Below are 22,069 nucleotides of genomic sequence, written 5' to 3'. Positions count from 1 at the left end.
CTGATTTAGGCTACAGTTTCCATCATCTCCAACCATTGGCCATGTTGCCTGGGGCTGATGGTGACGTGAATTCTACTCATATTGATCCAGTGCAGATTCTACCGTATAGTCAGCAGAGTAAAAACACGTTGCAGGATTCCCGAAAATAGACCAGAGGCAATTAATATTTCATCCAGCAGAGCTTTACTGCTACTGAAGGCAAATGGTCACAAATCCAATACATTCAGGACTGGCACTGTCCATAAGAAATCCAGTTGCAGCAGACTTAACTTAAACTTACAATGACTTATAATAAGACTAAAACTTTAACACTAAGCATACTATATACAGAACATCACGTCAGAAGGAAAGAGAGATAGAAAGGAAAACCCACGCTCCTTCTGGCTTTATTATTATAGTCAGCATGACCTTGACAGAAGGAGATAACAGAACCAGTTTAAGCCAGCTGTACTCAGCTTCTCTGAAGGAATAACCCAAACATTATGAACCTTCTGCTTGTTTCTAGGCAGAATAGAAACTTACATGTCAGCCAGAAACTTCCAGCTTGCACCAGTTTCTTTCACACAGAGAAGCTTCCAGAACCCTCTTGAATTAATTAGAATCATAGAATCATAGAATTCATAATGGTTCATAGGTTCATAATGTTTGGGTTCATAATGTTTGGACCCAAACATTATGAACCTTCTGCTTGTTTCTAGGCAGAATAGAAACTTACATGTCAGCCAGAAACTTCCAGCTTGCACCAGTTTCTTTCACACAGAGAAGCTTCCAGAACCCTCTTGAATTAATTAGAATCATAGAATTCTATGATTAGAATATGAATAGATCTCTACACATCAGATCAATGGAAGTTAAAGTCTAACTACATCTGGAGGGCTGCACATGGAAGGAATATGATCTGAACTAATTGCTTGAAGATGACTTTTCATATTGGGTCTTGTGCAGCCCAAGGACCCCAGATTGCCCAGCCTGATGGATAGGATTGCTTTGACGATTCTTTGTAGTTAATAGGTTTGCCCCCTGCAAAGTGTGTCATAGATTCAGAACTGTATAGTTGGGAGGGACCCAAAGAATCATCTAGTAAACTCCTGCAATGCAGGAATCACGGTCAAGTGATTTCAATGTTACCTTTCAGTTTTAAAAGGCTCCCAGGGTAGGTCACAATGCATAAATCATAATTCTATCAATAAAATAATAAAAAATGAGACAACAAATCCTAATAACTTTTTTTTTTTAAAAAAAAGCCAGATTCAATGATTCCTTCAGCAGTCTTTTCAGGCAGCTTTAATTAAGATCAAGGGAGCAGAAGCATTTTGAGTATTGCAGGCAAAAGTAAGTCGTTTGAAAAAGGAGAGATGAATGTGATACTGTCCTGAACTTTCTTACTTTAAATGAAAAAAAGGGAGGGGGAAAAAGAAACATACCAGCAGCTTGATCTACTATTTAAAACAGATTGCACTTCATCGCTTTCCAGGGCTGGACATAATTATAGACATCCCCTTCTTTTAGATATTCACACCATAAAGCAATTCAGATAAACGGTATTGTTTAGAAAAATGATGCTAGCCAAGGAATGGATGAGGAATGAAATCGAGATGATGTTCTTAAAAGCGGTGGGTAACTTTGCTGATGCACAAGTAAAATTTAAACTTTTTGATTCAAAGTGTGTGTGCATCATAATTAAGATGCAATTGATTGAACCCAAGCAAGCAATTTCCTTCCAAATTGCAAGTGCAAATTGCCCTTTTGTAACAACATTGCAGTTTTTGTGTCTGTTATTATATTACATTTTCTTTCCAATTTTTGGATGCAAAGCTATTAGCAAAAAAAAAAAAAAAAAAAAAAAAAAAGATTCACCCCTCTCGTAATGCAGTAGATTTATCACCCTGAACAATAAATGAAAGGCAATATGCACTTTATTGGTTTCATACTGTTTATTGCTACTTACAATAGAGTGTAATTAGAAACATTTTAAACTCCATAGCCATTAAAGGGAGATTCTTGCCCATGCATCACCAGCAGTTCATTGTGGCAGGAGCTTAGACTTTGTCCTAAAAGCTGGTTGTGCAAACATTACCTACCTTGCTAGAACCTGGAAGATGGGGGTTCAAACCACACTTGACCATGAAGCTCACTGGGTGATGCTGGGGCAGTCTGCCTCTCAGCCTAACCTACCTCATAGGGTTGTTGTGGGCATTAAATGAGGAGGGGGGCAACTATATATGCCGTATTGAGCTCCTTGGACAAAAAGGTAGGATACTGTCAGGGAACTGCCATCGGAGCCAAGAGTGGAGGTAAGGCTCCCCGACCATGCAGGAGAAGGGACCAGTAGAGGGAGAGAGAACACTCCCTTTGGGGAAGGTAATCAGCATGACACCGGGGAGGAAGGGGATCAGGGTAGGACTTTGGAGAGAGGGCTCCAAGACTCTTCCACAGAGACCAGCGGGGAGAGTCCAGGACCTCCGCTGGCTATGCCTACTCTGCACAGAAAACTTCCGCGCAGGGAGGCTAGGCGGAGACTGGGCGTCAAGGAATTTTTATGTTGGAAGAAGTTCAAGAAACGCCCACTGACGGATTCTGCCAGTGACTGACACAGCCATGGAGAAAGGGCTGTCCAGCCAGGGAAAGGTTTAGCCAGGCAAAGTTGCCTAGAGCTTCAGCATCCTTTACGCACGAGCAACCCCAATTCCCATTACAGATACCAGTGCAATAAATAAATCCTTCGGCCCTGTTGGACCCTGTTTTTTTTTTTAAAAATTCATATTAATTCCTTGAATCCTTGCTTTTATATTGCTGTTTTACTGGTCTTATGTAATGCACCATTTGAAAAAAGTGGCTTATAAATGTTTTAAGTAAATACATTTATATTTTGACTAGCGTGCTGCGTCTTTCCCTTTCTCCATTGAGCATGTCACTCTCACGGCGCCCAGAGTTCTTGTGCACAGGTGAAGATTTGTTTAACCATCAGTTAAGAGAGCCAGTGTGGTGTAGTGGTTAAGAGTGGTAGACTCATAATCTGGTGAACCGGGTTCGCTTCCCTGCTCCTCCACACGCAGCTGCTGGGTTACCTTGGGCTAGTCACACTTCTCTGAAGTCTCTCAGCCTCACTCACATCACAGAGTGTTTGTTGTGGGGGAGGAAGGGAAAGGAGATTGTGAGACGCTTTGAGACTCCTTCGGGTAGTGATAAAGCAGGATATCAAATCCAAACTCTTCTTCTTAAGCAGCCTAGCAGACACACTCACTGACAAAGACAGACAGGAGTGAGGCATTTTGCTCCGAAGAGGCCTGGAATCTGCTTGGTTTTCCACTCTCCCCCATGAATCTTGACCTCAGGAGCTGTGGGTCAGGAGTTCCTAAGTGGGTGCCAATGGAAGGCCACCAACCCCCCATATTTCTGACAAGCCACACTGACTATGAGGCCATAATGATTAATAGCCTAGTCCTAAAACTTACTGCGCCAGCAAATGTGCATTTAGCGCAGAGTGTAGCAACAGTGATGTTATTGCACGTCTACACCCCTGCACACACTGGAGTTGACAATCGATTTTGCTCCCGCATCAGCTGATGAGAGAAAATCAACAAGTGTATATTTCTACCATTATCCTTATTTGGAAGTTTTCCAGGTGAAATGGAAGGAAAGCAAATAGAATGCAAGTGCCTTAAGCAGATTAATGCTATCTGTGAGGATGATAAACGTGGGCTGGTCTCAGACCCCTTAAGTGGCCCAATTTACCTGGGACATCACGGATTGGCAGAAGCCACGGGGCTTCTGTTCCCAATCCCAAATGTCCGAATTTTGCGCCAGAGCGAAGGACTCAAAGACGGTGGCAGGGAGGGGGCGAGGAACGGGGTAGGGGGCAGCGGGGTGGTGGGGATTCCCTGAATTGCCCTCCCAAAATGTTGGGGGGTATGCAAGATGACTATAACAGAAGTGACTTTACAGCATTGCAGTGAAGGTGGACTCATTGCACACCACAAATAACTTTACAAGTTGCCATCTTGGGTGCCTCAGCTGTCTGTCTGTGAGATGTTTATAACAGAGGCTACTTTATAGCATCGTTATGAAGGTAGACACATCATATGCTGTAAATAACTTTCTAAATTGACAACCCCCCCACCGTCTAGTTACTAGCAACTGCTTTCAATGTAGCTATTAGAGGAAAACTCTATTGTCTCTAAAGGTAAGTAGCAAGTGCCCAAAGAACAAAGAACCAGCTGAAAAACCGACTCCTGACCCGCAGTTGGCATTGAATTTGCATTTACTCCAATTTCAGTGTCATGCTGTTGACTTTCTAGAGAAGTCGCCAATCCCCGTTCTTCCCTGTCTACCGCATCCTCTCATTGGCTATGAGTAAAGTAATTAAAGAAATAAAATAGATTGCAACCTACCAGAGAATAAGATTGGCTCCTTCGATGTACTATGCAGGGTGAGAAGTCCCGATTAGAGGAATATTCATAAGGTAGGAGATAAATAACAAAACGTTTCACTCTTTTGAAGGAGGGTTTTTTACAACAAACATTTTGGGCTTCAACTGTTGCTGTCAGTAGAGTTTGATTCATGAAACCAATTATGTATGAAACAAGACCTTTTCCTGGAGTAAAGTTCAAGATGGAGGTTCTGAGAGCAAAGGAGAAAGAACTAGAGCAAGCAAACATTTTCTTAAGGTTTTTCTTTATAGACAACTTCTGAAAACATGAACTATCCAATTTTATTAGAGAATAATAATAATAATAATAATAATAATAATAATAATAATAATAATACATATTAAAGCTGAGTTGGGGGGAAAGAAGAATACTGAACTTAAATTAAGTGTAACTAAATATATTTGGATATTTTGGCAAAAAAAATGTTCATATGGAAGGGCCTTCTATGAAATACAGGGTCTTCAAGGCAGCTGATTAGATAGTTTCTTACATCAAATGGTACCCAGATAAATATACAATGAACTTAGAACACAGGAAGATGCCTAATGCCATGTCAGAGTGTTGGTTCGCCTAGGCCAGTGTTGTTTACACCCACTGGCAGCAGCTCTCCAGGGCCTGCTGAGGTATCCCTGTATCAAGAAAATATTACAAAGTCACTGTAAGGAAGCTGCCTTATATTGTGGCAGAATATTGGTCCATCCAGCTCAGCCTGCATTGACTGGCAGCAGCTCTGCAGGAATCTTCAAATAGGAATCTTCCCTGGTCCCACTTGGATATAACAAGGTGAAGGCAGTGATGGAAAAAGAAGAAAGGGGGGATAGTAGGCAGCCAGGGCAACTTTGCTCAGTAGGACTTCCAAGTAAGTCTTATGGTGCAATCCTAACCATAGCTACTCCGAAATGAATTAAATCCGAAATGAATTACAGTGGTACTTCGGGTTACATACACTTCAGGTTACAGATTCCGCAGGAGGCCCCATTAGCTAAAGTGGTGCTTCAGGTAAAGAACAGTTTCAGGTTAAGAACGGACCTCCGGAACGAATTAAGTACTTAACCCAAGGTACCACTGTAAATGGGTTTTACTCCGGAGTAAGTGGGGTTAAGGGATGCAGGTGGTGCTGTGGGTTCAACCACAGAGCCTAGGACTTGCCGATCAGAAGGTCGTGGTTCGAATCCCAGCGACGAGGTGAGCTCCTGTTGCTCGGTCCCTGCTCCTGCCAACCTAGCAGTTCGAAAGCACGTCAAAGTGCAAGTAGATAAATAGGTACCGCTCCAGCGGGAAAGTAAACGGCGTTTCCGTGCGCTGCTCTGGATCGCCAGAAGCGTCTTAGTCATGCTGGCCACATGACCTGGAAGCTGTACACCAGCTCCCTCGGCCAATAAAGCGAGATGAGCGCCGCAACCCCAGAGTCGGTCATAACTGGACCTAATGGTCCTTTACCTAAGTGGGGTTAGGATTGCAGTCTTAGTGGTACAAATAAACTGCAAGTACCTTAAGCTCCATTTATTAAATTGCACTTACGTGTGATGATGAAGTCTACAATCCTGCCATATATCCATTTTCAACATGCAGCTTTATTTGCATATACAGAAGTTTTGTAAAAACTTGTATTCTGATATATTTTAGGTTAACTTCTTTTTATGGTTGATCTTATGCGTATTCTTTTTTAATGAAAAAGTTTATATTCTAGGTAAACCTCAGAGGTTTATTGATGATTATGTAATAGTATGTAAACCCTTTTTTAAAAAACTAACATAAAAAATAAAGTAAATAAATAATCCCAGCCATGCACCCCATGGAACAAAGTTATACTTCCAGATAAACATGGAATGGGCTCTATTTTTGTTCAAATGCCTCTATCTATCTATCTGTCTATCTATCTATCTATCTATCTATCTATCTATCTATCTATCTATCTATCTATCATCTATCTATCTATCTATCTATCTATCTATCTAATCTATCATCTATTTATCTATCTATCATTTATCTATCCCATAGGATATTTGACTAAACACGAATATTCCTGGTTGATGAATTAGCCCAATTTTAAAAAAGAGCTGATTCATGTAAATTCCTTTTCTGGACTGGAAGATGTGGATGCAGACTAGATATGAATGTACACAAGTTATTAAGATGAGCCCTGCCAGATCAGATCAAACTCCCATATAAACCATCATTCCGTTCCCACAGTGGCCAACCAGATGTCTATAGGAAGTTGACGAGATGGTTAGATGTGCCACTGACATGCACATTTATACAATGGGGCCTCGTTGACACCACAAGGACTAATGAATAATTTGGGGGTCAATGTTCTATTATAAGGGAAAGAAGACATTAGGTTTGATCTTGATTTAGTCATATTTAATGAAATCAATGGCACTTAATTTGGTAATGAGTAACTGAAGTTCTACTGATTTTGATGACTCTATTCTTACAGAGTCTAGAGCCAACTCTTGAGTGCACTAGCAAATACTCTAGCATTTCTGGGGGTGTATGTATGTATATGTGTGTGTGTGTGTGTGTGTGTGTATGCCAACAAGTGCAGGGGTTCCCTCTTTGATAACCCTGCGCATGCTGACCATAGCTGCCAACTTTTCCCTTTTCTTGCGAGGAATCCTATTCGGAATAAGGGAATTTCCCTTAAAAAAAGGGAAACATTGACAGCTATGATGCTGACCCGACACTTCCTATGACAAGTGGGAAGATCTGAAGGCGGCTTCCAAGTGTGTTTTGCTGAGCATGCTTAGAAATCTCTCCAGGATCAGAAACATTGGCAACACGGAGTTCCCAGGAGGCTTCAAAATATGTTAAGCTGAACACACTTAGAAGCCCCCAAGAGATGTTCCTGCACAATGAATGAAAGTAAGAAAGGTCAGGGATGGAGACATTGGGAACAATTCAGATCTATCAATAAGTCAACAAAATACAGGTTGTAGCCAAACAGAAACATATGAACATAAATTATACAGCAGAACCGTACACGAACACTTGACCTATACAATAAATAAAACATAGATAAAAACAGAATCTTAGATTAGAGACTGCATGCAACATTGGGGCTCTGACACATTGGGATTTCCTGTCCAGGCAGGGCATGTTTAGCATATGCGCCGCCAGGGTGCATAGATCCACCCAGCGCCCCCTTTTTTAGGGGGGTGAGCTTAAAGTTGTGGACCTTTTTTTAGGGGGGGACATCACTTACCTGTAACAATCACGCAGAGGAAAAAACTGCTTTTGTTTGACGCTACGGAGTAACAGAGCAACAGAGGTGGGCGGGGACTTCCGCTCCATTGCTTTTCACTGCCGCCGATTGAGAGGGACCGGTATGCAGTAGGTAAACACTTGGCAGGCCCCCAAATTCGGCACCCAGGGGTACTGCACCCCTTGCACCCCCAGGTAAAGACGGCCCTGTGCCCAGGCATAACGCAGAACTTCTGTCACGAGGCAGCTATCTCCAGCGGCAAATTTGGGGAGATATTTAAAAAGCGCCTAATGCTCTTAACCCCCCCCCAAACAATTGCTTCCTTAATAAAAAGTCTGAAAATTTCTTCTTGTGTAATATTTGAAATACCCTTTGGTAGTGTGTGAGCAAGGGGGAGGGGGAGCAGAAGGTCCTAAAATATTTAGGTTCCAATGCCTAAAAGAGAGTGTTCTCCCTGGTACTTGGGTCAGGGCTGAATTTGCAGATACAGTGGTACCTCGGGTTAAGAACTTAATCCGTTCTGGAGGTCTGTTCTTAACCTGAAACTGTTCTTAACCTGAAGCACCACTTTAGCTAATGGGGCCTCCCGCTGCTGCCACGCCGTTGGAGCATGATTTCTGTTCTTATCCTGAAGCAAAGTTCTTAACTCGAGGTACTATTTCTGGGTTAGCAGAGTCTGTAACCTGAAGCATATGTAACCTGAAGCGTATGTAACCCGAGGTACCACTGTATTCTATATGTTTCTTGACTGCATTTCTGTGCCGTCCCCATGAAAGAAGCAGCTATTCAGGGGCGTCCAAGCTTTCTCTCTTTTCTTTGATAATCCCGGCATCGCCACTGTTACCACCCTTCTCTTCTGTTCGCGGGGTGTAGCATTTGATAGCCATGGGCCTTCCCAAACTTTCCTCCCTGAGCGTTTAAGGTGATGTTCTGCTTCAGCAAACCTCACAGGCCATTACCTTGCTAATTGTTCGAGTTACGGGAGTTCATACAATGGGACGGATTGTCCTCAGCTGCTTGGAGCAGAACATACCAGGGCTTCTCCTGAAAAGGGAAGTGACCACATAACCTTCTTCCCTCAACCTGTTGCCAACATCGTGAAAAACAGCCTTTTTGTTGTTTGGCTCTTGGCTGACTCTGAAGCTGGGGCTTTGCAGATGCGTGCCTTATTATCAGCTTGTTGGCACAAAGCCCTCTCGCCGCATTGGAGACAAAGTGCTCCATGAAGTAAGCAGGCCGGACTTCTGTGCGCACATGATGACAGCAAATCCCATTTGGACAAGAGCTGAAAGAACCTTCAAGAGAAATAGTCTGGATAATCTTCTCCTGATTTTGTTCTTTTAACCCCCCCTGAATTTGGTTACTTGTACAACTGAGTTAATAAAAAGTACATTTCTACACTTCATATTAACATATGGTCACATACACTGATTCTGGTAGGAAGGTCCACATGAGGGTAGGCTTGGGAGTAAGTACTCAACCTCAGGATAGTTTATAATCCCATTTCCCCCAATCCTGAATAATAATAATAATAATAATAATAATAATAATAATAATAATAATAATACCTACATGGAGAGACAGGCCATGTAAGGGTCAAGTTCACAGAAATTTATTATGAACACCAGGAATTAAATGACCCACATATTTTTTTTTGCTTTATAAGAAAAAAGGATGTTTACGATACAGGTGACCCAGGGGGTACCAGAAGGTGTAATTCAAGCAAAATAGTTTATGCTACGATTAACAATTTAAAAACTAGTGTGGAGCTCGTTTCTCAAAAATTCAAATGAATTTTGTATCATGACAACATCAATACAAAAAAAGTCCCCCTGCCATGTTTCTTGGGCTTGTGAGACAGGTTCTAGAATCTCAATAACTTTCTTTGCGAACACTGAAGGAAAACAAAATTCAAGATTTTTCGTAACACCAAGCATCCCTGAATTTTCCAGAGGATCCTATTATTAATTTTCTCCTGTTCTTAAAACAAGATGTCATTGTTTAAATAGTGGTTGTCATTTTCGGTTATGTCACAAAATTTCAAACCCCCCCCCAATCCTTGTGTGTGTGTGAATTACAGCTCATGGGGGGGGGGAGATGGACACACATGACACTGCACACAACCCCCCTGCATGGCTATTGGGGCTGCCTCCTCATAATGTACCATCTTATATTTGAATGGACTGTATGAAACCACATATTGTGCATTGCATGTTTTTGAAACGAAGGAAGCAGCACTCCCTGAAAAAAAGTATACAATGGTACCTCGGGTTACGTACGCTTCAGGTTAAAGACTCCGCTAACCCAGAAATATTACCTCAGGTTAAGAACTTTGCTTCAGGATGAGTACAGAAATCGTGCTCTGGTGGCAGCGGGAGGTCCCATTAGCTAAAGTGGTGCTTCAGGTTAAGAACAGTTCCAGGTTAAGAACAGACCTCCAGAATGAATTAAGTACTTAATCTGAGGTACCACTATATTTTTTTATAGATAGGAAATCTGTGAAACAATGTGCTGAGTTCTTTTTTAGGCTTCTCACCACCCTTCGTGAACCCAAAATGTCCATAATAAGTAATTTATGTGAAATTTTATGAAAATGGAGAATCAGATATGGTCCAAAGATGACTGCACCTTCCTAATGCACTGAGTAAAAAGTGCCTAATTTTGCTTCCATTTATTCCTTCCTATTAAAACCTTTCAACGTGTGTAATTATGCTTGACTTGATCATCATTATGGAATTATCTCTGATAGGGATTCAGCTGTGCCGTCCTCTGAATGAGCTACTCTGAATGTTCTTCGGCTGCTCAGAATGTTCTTGCTCACTCAACCTTATGCACCAGATGTTTTTTTTCAAGTTTTATTAAAGTTGGTATTAGTAATGTCGCAGTGGAGAAAAGTTAATTGAGCTGGATACTGGTCGTGTTCTTTCTGTCCTCTTGTAAAAAGTCTGGAATTCTGAACTGACAGACTTCTAACAAAGGCAACTGTCTTCCTGAAATATTAAAGAATGTTGGAGTAGTCAATGTTGTATCAGCGGGTGTGTATTGCTGCAAGAATGGGATCTCATGCTCGATCTTCTTTCGATTTGAAATTTCCACAGCTTCAGATTTCCACAACTGCAGACTGGATGTAAAACAGCACAGCAAGGCGGTCTGTTGTTGCAAGTGATCCAAAGACCTGAGGAATTCTCAGGTGACAAATTCTGGAGTACCATGGAGAAGGTTGCAGCCTGTGTGTGGACTGTGGAGTGGGATCACACATCTAGGCTCCACCCACCCAGTAGAGGCTGGTTCACTAGGGATACTGCAGCACAACACAAAGTTATCTCTCATTTCCATGTTATTTGCAAACTCTACTCCCCCCCGCCCCGGAAATGAGTGCTAAACACGTGCTATATTTTGCTGTATTTCTGGAAGTGGCTTTTTTCTTTTGTCACACGAAAGCGCAAACGTAATGCAGAAATTAAATAGTTAGGGAAATGTCAGGAAAATGCAGCCCAAGGCACTAATCACCTCACATAGTGAGTTTGCAGTCTCATGTTTTTAAGAGTTTGTCTGAAATCATACCCATGGGCAATTGTCAAAGTTTCCTCACCGGAAAGATGAGTGCTTTTTCTCCAAACACGACTCCCCTCTTCTCCTCCATGTGATACTTCTCCCCCCCCCAGCATAATAGTAGTAGTAGTAGTAGTAATAATAATAATAATAATAATAATAATAATAATAATAATAATAATATTTATACCCTGCCCATTTGGCTGGGTTTTTCCAGCCACTCTGGGCAGCTCCCAACAGAATATTAAAAACACGATAAAATCAAACATTAAAACTTCCCTGAACAGGGTTGCCTTCAGATGTACTCTAAAAGTCAGATACAATAAACAATAGTTGTTTATTTTCTTGACTTCTGACGGGAGGCCGTTCAACAGAGCGGGTGCCACTACCAAGAAGGCCCCCTGCCTTAAACATATGAATGGAATTCACTGGTTTTTGGTATAAATGAATCAGCCATACTATATGCAATAGATAGCAGGCATTAAAGGCTTCTTCACACAGTTTTTTAAAATGAGAATAGCTAAAAATGTAGCTATTTGAATAGGACAAAGAAGTACTTATACCAAACAAGTATAATCAGTGCCTTTTCTTTTTCCTAGAGAAAAAGGTGCCAGAACACACCTTCCCCAGAAGACCCACCCCAAAGAGGATTTGAGGCTTGTTGAGGCTGCTCTGCTGAGGCATGGAGAGAGGTTTCTGTGCCTCAGCTGAGCAGCTTAACAAGCCCCCCCCCCCGCCTATTTAGCTCCTGTGAGCCAGAGCAGCATGGGGGCTTGATCAGCTAAGACATGGTTTCCCCACACACCAGCTATAAGCTGGGAGGTTGACAAGCTTCAGCAAAGCTGAGCTGCACGTCCAGCTTGTGAAGAGATCTTCTCTGGAGACTGTAGAGGATGTTCCCTTTGGGATCTGTAGAGGATGTTCCCTTTGGGATCTGGAAAGGATCTCCTCATGAGCCAGAGGCGCAGTAGGGCTTTGCTGAGGCTGGTCAGTTCTCTCCCCACGAGTCCGGTGCCCAGTTGAGAGGTGCTGGAACACCATTCCGGAGAGTTCCGGCTGAAAAAAAGCCAGGGAGATGGAATCGACTGTTTCTCCCTGTTGAGCATGCACTGGAGAGCTACTTTATGTTACATTTTTGTAGGTGAAAGCTTCACATGCTTCAAGTGTACACCTAAAAATAGAAAGCCTGAGATGCACGCGCATTTCCAAAAATACGTGCCACTTATGAGGAAACCATGATTGGCTGTAGCCCCAGCCAATGCCATCACTACAGGGAGGAAAGTGGGGGCCTGCCCCACTCAGGGATATTCCAGGATCCTTTCCTGAACTCTCAGTTTTCATTAGAAAAACAAGATGGTAGCCCAGTCTTCTCTAAACCGGTGCTCTCCAGATTCTATAGTGTGTTCTAGCTGTTCTGAAATTATTGCCCTCCCCCTTAGACTGTCTCAGAAGAAAATGTCTGACTAAACACTAGAGATGGAAGGATCTGTCATTTTCAGTTCCCTCTATTTCTCATTTTCCCAATCTCAAATTAAGTTCACCACATTTCTACATCAACTTTTGTAAACACTGCATTGCAGAATTTGCAGGTGTCTACAGATGGCTGCGTTTCAGTTTCAGTTCAGCTTGATCGATTTGCCTTTAACTGGGATCTGAATTCCTCCCCTTCCCTACGGAAGGCTTTCTGTGTAATTGTGAACTTCATGTGACTTCTGACTATGTGGGGAGCCTATGCACCTACCAGTATATGCACACAAGTGATCCTTTTCAGACTGGCACAGTGATCGGACCCAATGGTGCCTTGCAAGAGCAGTCAGACCAACTCAGGATCCAATAGATGCAAGGCTGGTTCAGTCCCTCCTCCTCTCTCCCTCAGTAATACATCGTTCCAGGGCCTTCTGACTATCGCAAGTGGGGAATCTCACCATGACACACCTACCTCTCTATTCACCCTTACATTTGGAGGATGGAAGGGGAAGCTCCTCACAAGGAAAGTAATACTTGCTTCACTCCATTAGCCGTGGCCAGGGGAAGGCAGACTCAGATACCAGAGGGGACACTTGTACGCAATCCAATTCCCTCCAGTCCAGCAGAAGCTGGAGTTTTGGATTGTTCTGCCCATCTTATTTATAGGTCAAAGGGGAAAAAATATGGACAGCTGGCCAAGCCCTGACCTAAGAGATACAACTGACCACAGAGATTGGGCTGTTTTGATAAAAGGACGTAGTTATTATGGAGAACATATTTGGGGCTCTGTAATGAAAATAATGCTGAAACCGGCACCGCTCCTGAAGCCAACAGTCCTGCGTATTTGATAGTTTGTACTCATGCGATTAATTAGTTCTTGGAAGAGTTTTCTTATCTTGTGTAGGAAAGAGCAGGGACTGGGTAACTGAGTGGAGTGTGAAATTTTTTTTTTTTAATGGTCCCCAGGCAGCTGCTTTGGTGTGGGCCAATGTTATTAGAGATAAAGAAAGGCTATGCATAAGGAAGCATATAGGGTAAAGAAATGTTTAATTAGTTGAGATAGACCTACAGTGCTTTAAGAGTCAGGCCTTGCTATCTTTTGGTGCAAGGTGGCGAACCTAGAGGCAACGTTAACTGTGCACTAGCTTGCTATTTCAGCAAAATACAAGGTAGAAGCCCTTGCTATTTCAGCAAAACACATTAGTGTTTGAATATTTGGACTTAAGCTCCAAATATTTGAGAGTGTGTCACCCAAATCCCTCTGGATCCTCCTAGATGTTAAGGTCTATCTTCCTGAAAAATGGGGGTGGCGGTGGCCAAGGAGAGGGCATTATCTGTGATAGCCCCTAAATTGTGGAATTGCCTTCTCGGAAAGGTGGTCCTGGCTTCTTTGATATGCAGCTTTCAGCAGATGCTGAAGACACAAGCCTTTGGCACCTGAGACGTGTCTTTCCAGGACTCATCCTACTCCTGCGACTGTAATCTGTTGTAACTGCGTTTAATTCTGAATTGTTGTAACCCTCCATGGAACCTGCTGGTGAAGGGAAGGGAATACACACACACACACACACACACACACACACACACACACACACACACACACTAGTAGAGGTAGAAATAGTAGGAATACTCTGAAGGTGTGACTGTTGCATCAATCTTTTCCAGCAGCTGCAGAAATGTGGAGCATGCACTGGTGGTGTGCTGTCTTGGCAGTGGTAATCACTGTTGCTAAACTGAGCACAGAGGGCAAAAGTACTCCATCGCCCAAGTTCACAAAGATAAAAGTGGCTGGCATGGAAGACGGAGACGGCCTTGGTGCATCTGATGCTTCACCCACTGAAGACAACCATTTCACTGAACCAGCAGAGACAAGCGACTCCACCTTGGAGCTCTCCACTCCAAACTACGCCTTCCGAACAGCCACCACTCTCTTCCCTTTTGAAAACTTCACCCTCGACTCATCCGACTTCTTCTTTAACTGCTGTGATTGCTGTGCTGCTACCCCAGGGGAGAAAGGCGAACCTGGAGAGCGAGGATTGCCAGGTATGGGAAGGCAAATGCACAACTGAGTGATTTATGATGGCCTTTTGTCATTCATATTTCCAGACTGAAATAAGCAGGATGTGTGTGTGTGTGTGTGTGAGAGAGAGAGAGAGAGAGAGAGAGAGAGGAGGGAGGGAGGGAGGGAGGGAGGGAGGGAGATAAATAGGTGCAAACATTTTAATAATCATGTCAAGTGCTGGGGAAGAGAGATGCGGTACCATGATCAAGGTAAAGCTAGAATATATGAAAATATAGATTTTTAAAAAGGCAACACAGGACCTGTTTGTCTCAAGCATCTGGTGGAAGTATACTGCTGCTGAAACAGTTCTTAAATTATTTGGGGGCTGGTGAGTAAAAAAGAGCAGCTTGCTGAAATCCTTAAGCCCTGCTCCTCAATTTTAACCAAGTCACCCCTGTAACTTTCTGGGAGAGCAGTCCAAATCCGCTTTGGGGTGGTGGTTTGGATTGGGAAGAGTTGCCCTTCGTTCCAGCTCTGCTGTCCTCCATTGGCCACCTGCAGGCTGATGCAGGGTCACTGGAGCAGAGTGTCAGCAGCCAGCCAGCAATAAATCACATGGAATAAGTGAAGTTAACTCTTTATTAGAAGAAGCAAGGTCCGCTCAGGAATACCAGGTCTAATGGGTACAGCAACTCTTCTCAGTTGATCTTGCCCCTATGAGATAGTTGTGGAGACTGAAAGTCCTTGCCTTCCCACAGCTGCCTAAGTCTCCTCCTCTCCCAGGTTTTCCCAAGCAATCTGAGAGGGGAGGAGAGCTTGTCGCAGCAGGAGGGAGAGATACCCTGGCTTCTTCACCAACCTGACTCATCTTTGCCTCTTGGCCTCCTTCCTCTCCTGTTTCTCCTTCTGGACTTCTCTCTGCCAGAGGTTCTTCCCGCTCACTGAACCCTGTTAGCTTTTCAGCTTCCAACACCTCCTCCTCCCAGTCCTCTCCCTCTTCTCCCTCTGAACACTGCCAATCCCTGGGCTCTGAGCCTTCTTTCCCTGGGGGTTCCCTAGCTGGTCCCTTCCACCATTCCTCTGTATCCGGCCAGTCCATGAAACAGCTACTCCTTTTGCCCACTGTATGTTGGCATTCTGGGGCATGGAGGTGGGTGTTGAGCCAACTTGGGATCTATTGGATCCTGAACCAATCTGGCTGCCATCACATGATGGCAGGAGGCCTGATCCAGGCCTGATCACTGCACCAGCTCCATGCCAGTGCAGTGATCTGCTTGCCCACCCCTTCACCCTGGCTGCTGTGTGTGGCAGGGCTAAAGATGCAGCAGAGTTAAGTTGTCTCCCTAAAACAGTACCTAAGTAACTAAGGTGACTATCACAAAAGGCCCCTTCTTCAGGCCCTTCTGTAACTTGAGCATTCCTGTATTTATCTTCCATGGCTAATGACGTATAAATCTGTTTTAGGATTTCAAAAGTCTGCTCCTTTGATAACAACAACATCACTGAGTAATCTTCATTCTTATTTAGTGTCTGTGAAACTAGATGCAGTGTAAAGGGGAATATATCAGTGCCTTGTTGGCAAACTTGTGTGGTCATGCAACTTGCTTCCAGGGGGACAGGCCTGCTGCTCTGTTGCAGCAAAAGCAACACAACATCTTGTGAAGCTTTCGAGACCAACAGCAATCTGTCACGGCGTAAGTCTCATGAGATATTGAAGTGGTTAGCCCTCAAGATGCTACAATACTTTTTGTTTTGCTTGCAGCAGATTTTTCAAATGTCCACTCTGTAAATAGGTCTGAAAGGAGAGGCGGGAGAAAAAGGACTTCAGGGTTTACCAGGAAGTCCTGGACTACAAGGTGCGCGAGGATTCAAAGGAGACAAAGGTATGGACACTGATGAAATGAACTGTTTGAGAAATAATGGGGATTAGTTTTGCACAGTAATGTCTTTGGAGCGCAAAATGAAGGAAACCACAACTTCTTTCACATTTTCAGGCTTGAACCTCTTTTTTCAGCTTCTGACCTCCAATAGGGTTAGCATCATCAGCATCATCTTGCCCTTCACCCTCAGGTTCCAGACTGGGTTACAACCCTCAATGTTAAGAAAAGTCTAAAACAACTTACAATCACAGACACTGGCGTAGCATGGGGGGGGGGGAAGGGGTCCAAAGGGTCAGGTGCCTTGGGTGCAAAACTATTGGGGTGCAAAATTTCAGAAGTAGAAAAAAAATAGCACACCCTCTTCCTCAGCCTGTGCCTCTCTCAAGAGGCAGGGAATACTCTTCGTTGCGCACCCTGCTGCTGTTGCTGGCAGTAGCAGCAGTTTCGTGGGCGCCTTGCCCCCAGATCTTTAGATGAGGCTGAGGCAGCCTACTGAGGAGGAGGAGGAGGAGGAGGCGGGCGTGCTTGAGTCAGATGAGGCCAGCCAGCCAAGCAATTAACCAACCAACCAACCAACCAACCAACCAACCAACCAAGGCTGGATGTCCAGCTGTCAGGGATTGGACTACCTGTGATTCCTGCATTTCAGGGGGTTGGACCAGATGACCCTTAGATCAAGCTCTACAATTCTATGATTCTAGCAGAAGTTATTCTATTTGTCTGACCATCTTTGTATCAGGAAACCTTCTTTCACAGGTCACAATTACCTGACGAACAATTGAATTCATGGAATGCAACCTAAAATGTTTATTTGCCCTTACTATATGTTTGTTTGGAACGAGATGTGCCCTCATTTTGAGTGAAAGGCAAGAAATGAAATGTGATGTATAAGTCATTTGATATGTAGGGACATTCCAAAGAACACCAATAACAGAACATTCTATTGTAAAAATGTCACAGGAGATAAAGGAGAACATGGAGCCCAAGGAGCAAATGGAATCCCGGGATTTCCAGGCAAGACAGGAGAACAAGGTATGCCACATTAAATTTGATGAGAGTTAGGGAGATGGGGCTGTTCATAAGGCATAAGAATTTTACACTCTCGTTGAACCCAATCTCTTCCATTGGCCACAAATTGTCACCATATGCCCAGCTGTCACATGTCAATGCTAAGCACAGATTGTATACTGCTTGTAGTGGATCAGTGCCGAGATCTGGGGTGGGAGGTGGATGAATGAGTGAGGCCTGGTGACAAGGGAAAAGAGGCCCAGAAAATCACAAAACCATGTGAAAAACCGAGCAGATGGGAGATGGAGTAGGACACGAAGTTACAGGAGTGGAATATATATATATATATATATATCTCATACTGTTATAGTTTGGTAAAGTATGTTTGTACATGTGTAGAAAGAAATAATCTAATAAGAATGCTGACTGAAAAAATAAAAGAAACATAAAAATAAAGACATGGCAAACAAAGCCATTCTGGCTTTACATGTGGCCAAAATGGAGGGAGTAGCTCATACTGTAACTGGCTAGAACTTGGAGTGAAGCAGGAAGGAAGCAAAGCCCGAAAGGAAATGATCTTCTTCATCAACAAGCAGTTACTAGAAGAGAAGGACTATTTGAGGAGTAAGAACAGGTTGTCTTTCAGTTTATTGCCCCCCCCCCCATTCAGGTAGTGAATTGCAAGTGTCGCAGTTTACTCCCAACACATACTAGATCATTTTGCTAGAGAAGCAACCAACAGCTATAATTTGCTATGGCACCTGGTTGGGAATGACATCCTCAAATTGCCATTTCTTGTAGTCCTGTGCTTCTCTTCAAGTTTTTCCCTTTTAATCACACCAGGCTACACAACTCTTCTAGTCAATACAATTACATCGTCACAAAGTTCCTTCCCCGGTGGAGGGGTTCTTGGATCCCCATAAGACGTTATGACTTCACATCAGGGGCACCAACCATAGGGGGCGAAAGGGGCTTCGGCCCCCTCAATATTTGTGGGCAGGGGGCTGAGCCCCCCCCCAATATTGAGGGGGTTGCCATCCCCTGCTGCTAACGGGAGAGTGTTGGTGCACCGGGTGGGGGTGGGACATGTCATGTGACACTGCCCACCAGTGCGTGTATGTGGGGGCAAGTTGGTGCCCCTGCTTCACATGTACAGTTCTATGCCTAATGGACCTTTGCAAAGAATTGTATCCTCTTTTGTGATAGGAGGGGCCAGGGAAACCAGGTAATCACACACCTGTGAAAGCCCTGCATCATGTTCTGGGAGATGTGTGAGGTATTTGGAGGGGGCGCTGCGAGCTGACTTCTCCTTGGAACAGCTGAGAACTATAGTGGTCCTCAGATGTTCCCAGACCCAATCTCACCACACGTTCCTCTCCCTCAACAAACTGCTGATAAGTGTTGGAAAGCTGCCATATACCGAGTCAGACGATTGGTCCATCTAGCTCACTATCATCTACAGTGAGGGACAGTGGCTCTCCAGGGTGGTAGTAGATAGAGGACATTCCCAGGCTTACCTGGAGACGCCAGGGATTAAATCTGGGACCTCCTACATGCAAATCAGATGCTCTGCCACTGAGCTACAGGCCCTTGCTATTCAAAGAGCTTTCCCATTGGGATTGCTCAGCATTTATTTAGGCTAACCAGCTGTGCTGAGCAGGGAGGAGGCCTGCAAAAAATTAGCCTGTGGACTAGGCTGCAATGTCCCTTGTGGTTTACTTGACCCCGTGACCCTATATTTGTGTCTTTACTATTTCTAGGTGAAATGGGATTCAAAGGAGACAAAGGAAACTATGGCCTGCCGGGCGCCAAGGGGCAGAAGGGCAACAAGGGTGAAACGTGTGAGAACGGCACCAAAGGAGAGAAGGGAGATAAAGGGGAGCTGGGCTTGCCAGGGATCGATGGGGAAAATGGGGAGAAGGGAGAAAAGGGGGAGCTTGGGGAAAAGGGCTACTGTGGAGATCCTGGCGATAAGGGTGATCGGGGAGAACGGGGGGAGATTGGGCCCAAAGGAGACAAAGGTGTCAAAGGAGACATGGGGGTCGAGGGGATCCATGGGATGGATGGGCAGAAGGGAGAAAAAGGAGACCAAGGTTTCAGGGGGGACAAAGGTGACCCTGGGCCAATTGGGATAATGGGACCCCCTGGGGTGAAAGGAGTGACTGGCTTCAAAGGAATCAGGGGACCCCCTGGGAAGAAAGGAGCAAAAGGTCCCAAGGGGTCAAAGGGCGAGATCTCAAGCCCCCCCAGATCAGCTTTCAGCGTTGGCCTGTCCAAGCCTTTCCCACCTCCCAACATGCCTATTAAGTTTGACAAGATTCTGTACAATGACCAGGAAGATTACAATCCCTCGACGGGGAAGTTTAATTGCACCATCGCTGGGGCTTATGTTTTCTCCTACCACATGACCATCCGAGGGCGCCCTGCCCGCATCAGCATTGTGTGCCAAAACAGGAAGATGGTCAGGTCTCGGGAGACCTTGTATGGGCAAGAGATAGACCAGGCTTCCTTCCTAACCATTCTGAAATTAAACATAGGGGACCAAGTTTGGCTGGAGGTCACGCGAGACTGGAACGGGGTTTATGTTAGTGCTGAAGATGACAGCATATTTTCTGGTTTCCTCTTATATCCTGATGAAATGCTTGACACCTTACTATAAGTATGGTGTCTGGATTTGACTGCATTACCAAGAATTCCCCCCTTTCTCTCTTGTTTATTTTAAAGAAGCATATTTTACCATCCATATCATAGTCCGCAATCCATATATTTATAATATTTCTTTAAAAAGGCATGTTTATTAATTGTATTGCACTAAAGCACGTAGAACCTATTTCAGAGTAAATTTTTATTGTTGCATAATAAAATGTAATAAAGGTTTTATTTTTGGCAGTGGTTTGGTTCAGCTAGTTTCCCTGATGTTCTCCAGATGTTTTGGCCTTCAGTTCCCTTAAGCCAGGCAAGTCCAAAGTCTGTTTCAGGGGCCGAATCTGGCCCACTGGTTGATTCAATCTGGTCCCCATGGCAGTATATTTCCTGGTATAACATCCTAAATAAAGCTCAGCAACTTCAATCCTAAAGAAAGCTCAACAACTTTGGTCGGCCCTCACGCATGTTCACTTCATCAAATCTGGCCTTCTTTGAAAAAAGTTTGGGCACAGCCAACAGTCAGGGATAACAGGAGTTGTGGTCCAACAATATCCAGAAAACACCAGGTTGTGGGAAGTTGTGCTGGATAAAACCTCCAAAAGGAGTTCATGTTTTAATTTTTAGCTAATGAAAATTATTCTGTGATCTCAACTTAGTTTCAGATTAATTCAGACATGGTCAAGCTCTGCATTCCTTCTGCAGTCATGACCTTCCTTGGAGTGGGCGTTGCTATTGTAGAATCTGAAAAAGGCTTGCAGGATTTTACCTAAAGGTATCTGCATTGAATAGCTAAAAATATCTTGTGCTCATTTCTTCCAGTCACATTAATCGTTTTAAGAAAGTTTGTTTATCAATCCAATATCATCAAGTGCAATGAAAGTTTGATGTAGAAATTGTATCATATAATCAATGTATTAAAATAAGTCTATTCACTCATCAAATTGCTTTTGTACTTAAGTAAATTGCATTCCTTGGAGTGTTCTATAATAAAGTAATATGACTGTTTGATTGCAAGTGTTTCTTCTGCATAATATATAGATGTGAAACAAAATGGGACACAAATTGTGGTAATCAAGTGGTGAGAAAGCACATGAAGAATGCAAATGTGCGAACCAATCCTCCGTATGGGTTGGGAGGCATGAACAGTCATTTTCCTCACCGAAGATGCATTATGGCAAAGTTTGGCAATGTCTAACCAGTGGCATTGGCCGTGTTTACATATAAGACTAAGTGATGGGTTGTCTAGCATAAGTGCATCTTGTTTGACTGTCCAAACTTGCAGTGCGATTTGAAGCCATGGTTTGTTGTTGGCCTATGAATCATGGCTTAACTGTGGTTTGTCATTACATCAGAACCCAGCTTCCTGGCTTAACTTTGGCTTGTTTTTGTGTGCCTCCATAATTGCTTGCCAAGAGCAGCTGTCGAGATGTAGCCCTCTCTCTTTCTTCTGCCTGCCACCAGCCAACTCCCCCTGCATCAAATTCTCCACAATAAGCAAAGTATGAAAGCAATGCTTCTGCTGTTTTGCTAACATTTATGCAGCACTGCATGCTGAAAACAGAAGGTAAAGATTACCTCAAGTAGATCATCTGAACAGTGTAGAAGAAGCAGCTCTTAAAGCAGCTTTTTCCTTCCAAGCCTAGATCCTCTGCTATTGGACTACCAAACAATATTTCTTGAGCCCTTGTCTGAAAACCTCCTCCTACTTCTCTTTAGCTTCATAACAACTCCTTAACCCACACTTGTGTCTTTTACTCTGCTATTTACCCTCACCCTGGCACTGGGAAGCAGACTACTGTGCCTGCCTCACAAGGTCTTTCTAAACCGCCTCCCAAAATATATCAGATGGAGGCAGCGCTGTTCTTTCTGTTCACAGCGG

General features: G+C 43.8%; 1 protein-coding gene across 2 annotated transcripts; it reads left to right on the top strand.

Moving 5' to 3' along the window:
- Positions 1-4,410: 4,410 nt before the first annotated feature.
- On the top strand, positions 4,411-21,053 carry OTOL1 (otolin 1). Of its 2 annotated transcripts, none has more exons than XM_081191167.1 (5): positions 4,411-4,462; positions 14,320-14,697; positions 16,450-16,539; positions 17,497-17,568; positions 19,305-21,053. In XM_081191167.1, the coding sequence occupies exons 2-5, from the start codon at positions 14,331-14,333 to the stop codon at positions 20,201-20,203; spliced, it is 1,428 nt and encodes a 475-aa protein (XP_081047293.1). In that variant the 5' UTR covers positions 4,411-4,462; positions 14,320-14,330; the 3' UTR covers positions 20,204-21,053. The 2 variants fall into 2 exon arrangements, with proteins under 2 accessions (XP_081047293.1, XP_081047294.1); XM_081191168.1 differs by having other exon boundaries at positions 4,414-4,462; positions 14,323-14,697.
- Positions 21,054-22,069: the final 1,016 nt, after the last annotated feature.

This window comes from Podarcis bocagei (genome assembly GCF_964188305.1).
Source record: "Podarcis bocagei genome assembly, chromosome: 4".
NCBI classification, from domain to species: Eukaryota; Metazoa; Chordata; class Lepidosauria; order Squamata; family Lacertidae; genus Podarcis; species Podarcis bocagei.
This window is presented reverse-complemented; position numbering and strand designations above follow the sequence as displayed.

What these genes read in the sequence shown, in the direction of transcription:
- OTOL1 (XM_081191167.1), top strand. Translation starts at nt 14,331, where the DNA reads ATGTGGAGCATGCACTGGTGGTGTGCTGTCTTGGCAGTGGTAATCACT. An exon ending in TGGAGAGCGAGGATTGCCAG is followed by an intron (nt 14,698 to 16,449) that starts GTATGGGAAGGC and finishes CTCTGTAAATAG; the next exon opens with GTCTGAAAGGAGAGGCGGGA. An exon ending in AGGCAAGACAGGAGAACAAG is followed by an intron (nt 17,569 to 19,304) that starts GTATGCCACATT and finishes TACTATTTCTAG; the next exon opens with GTGAAATGGGATTCAAAGGA.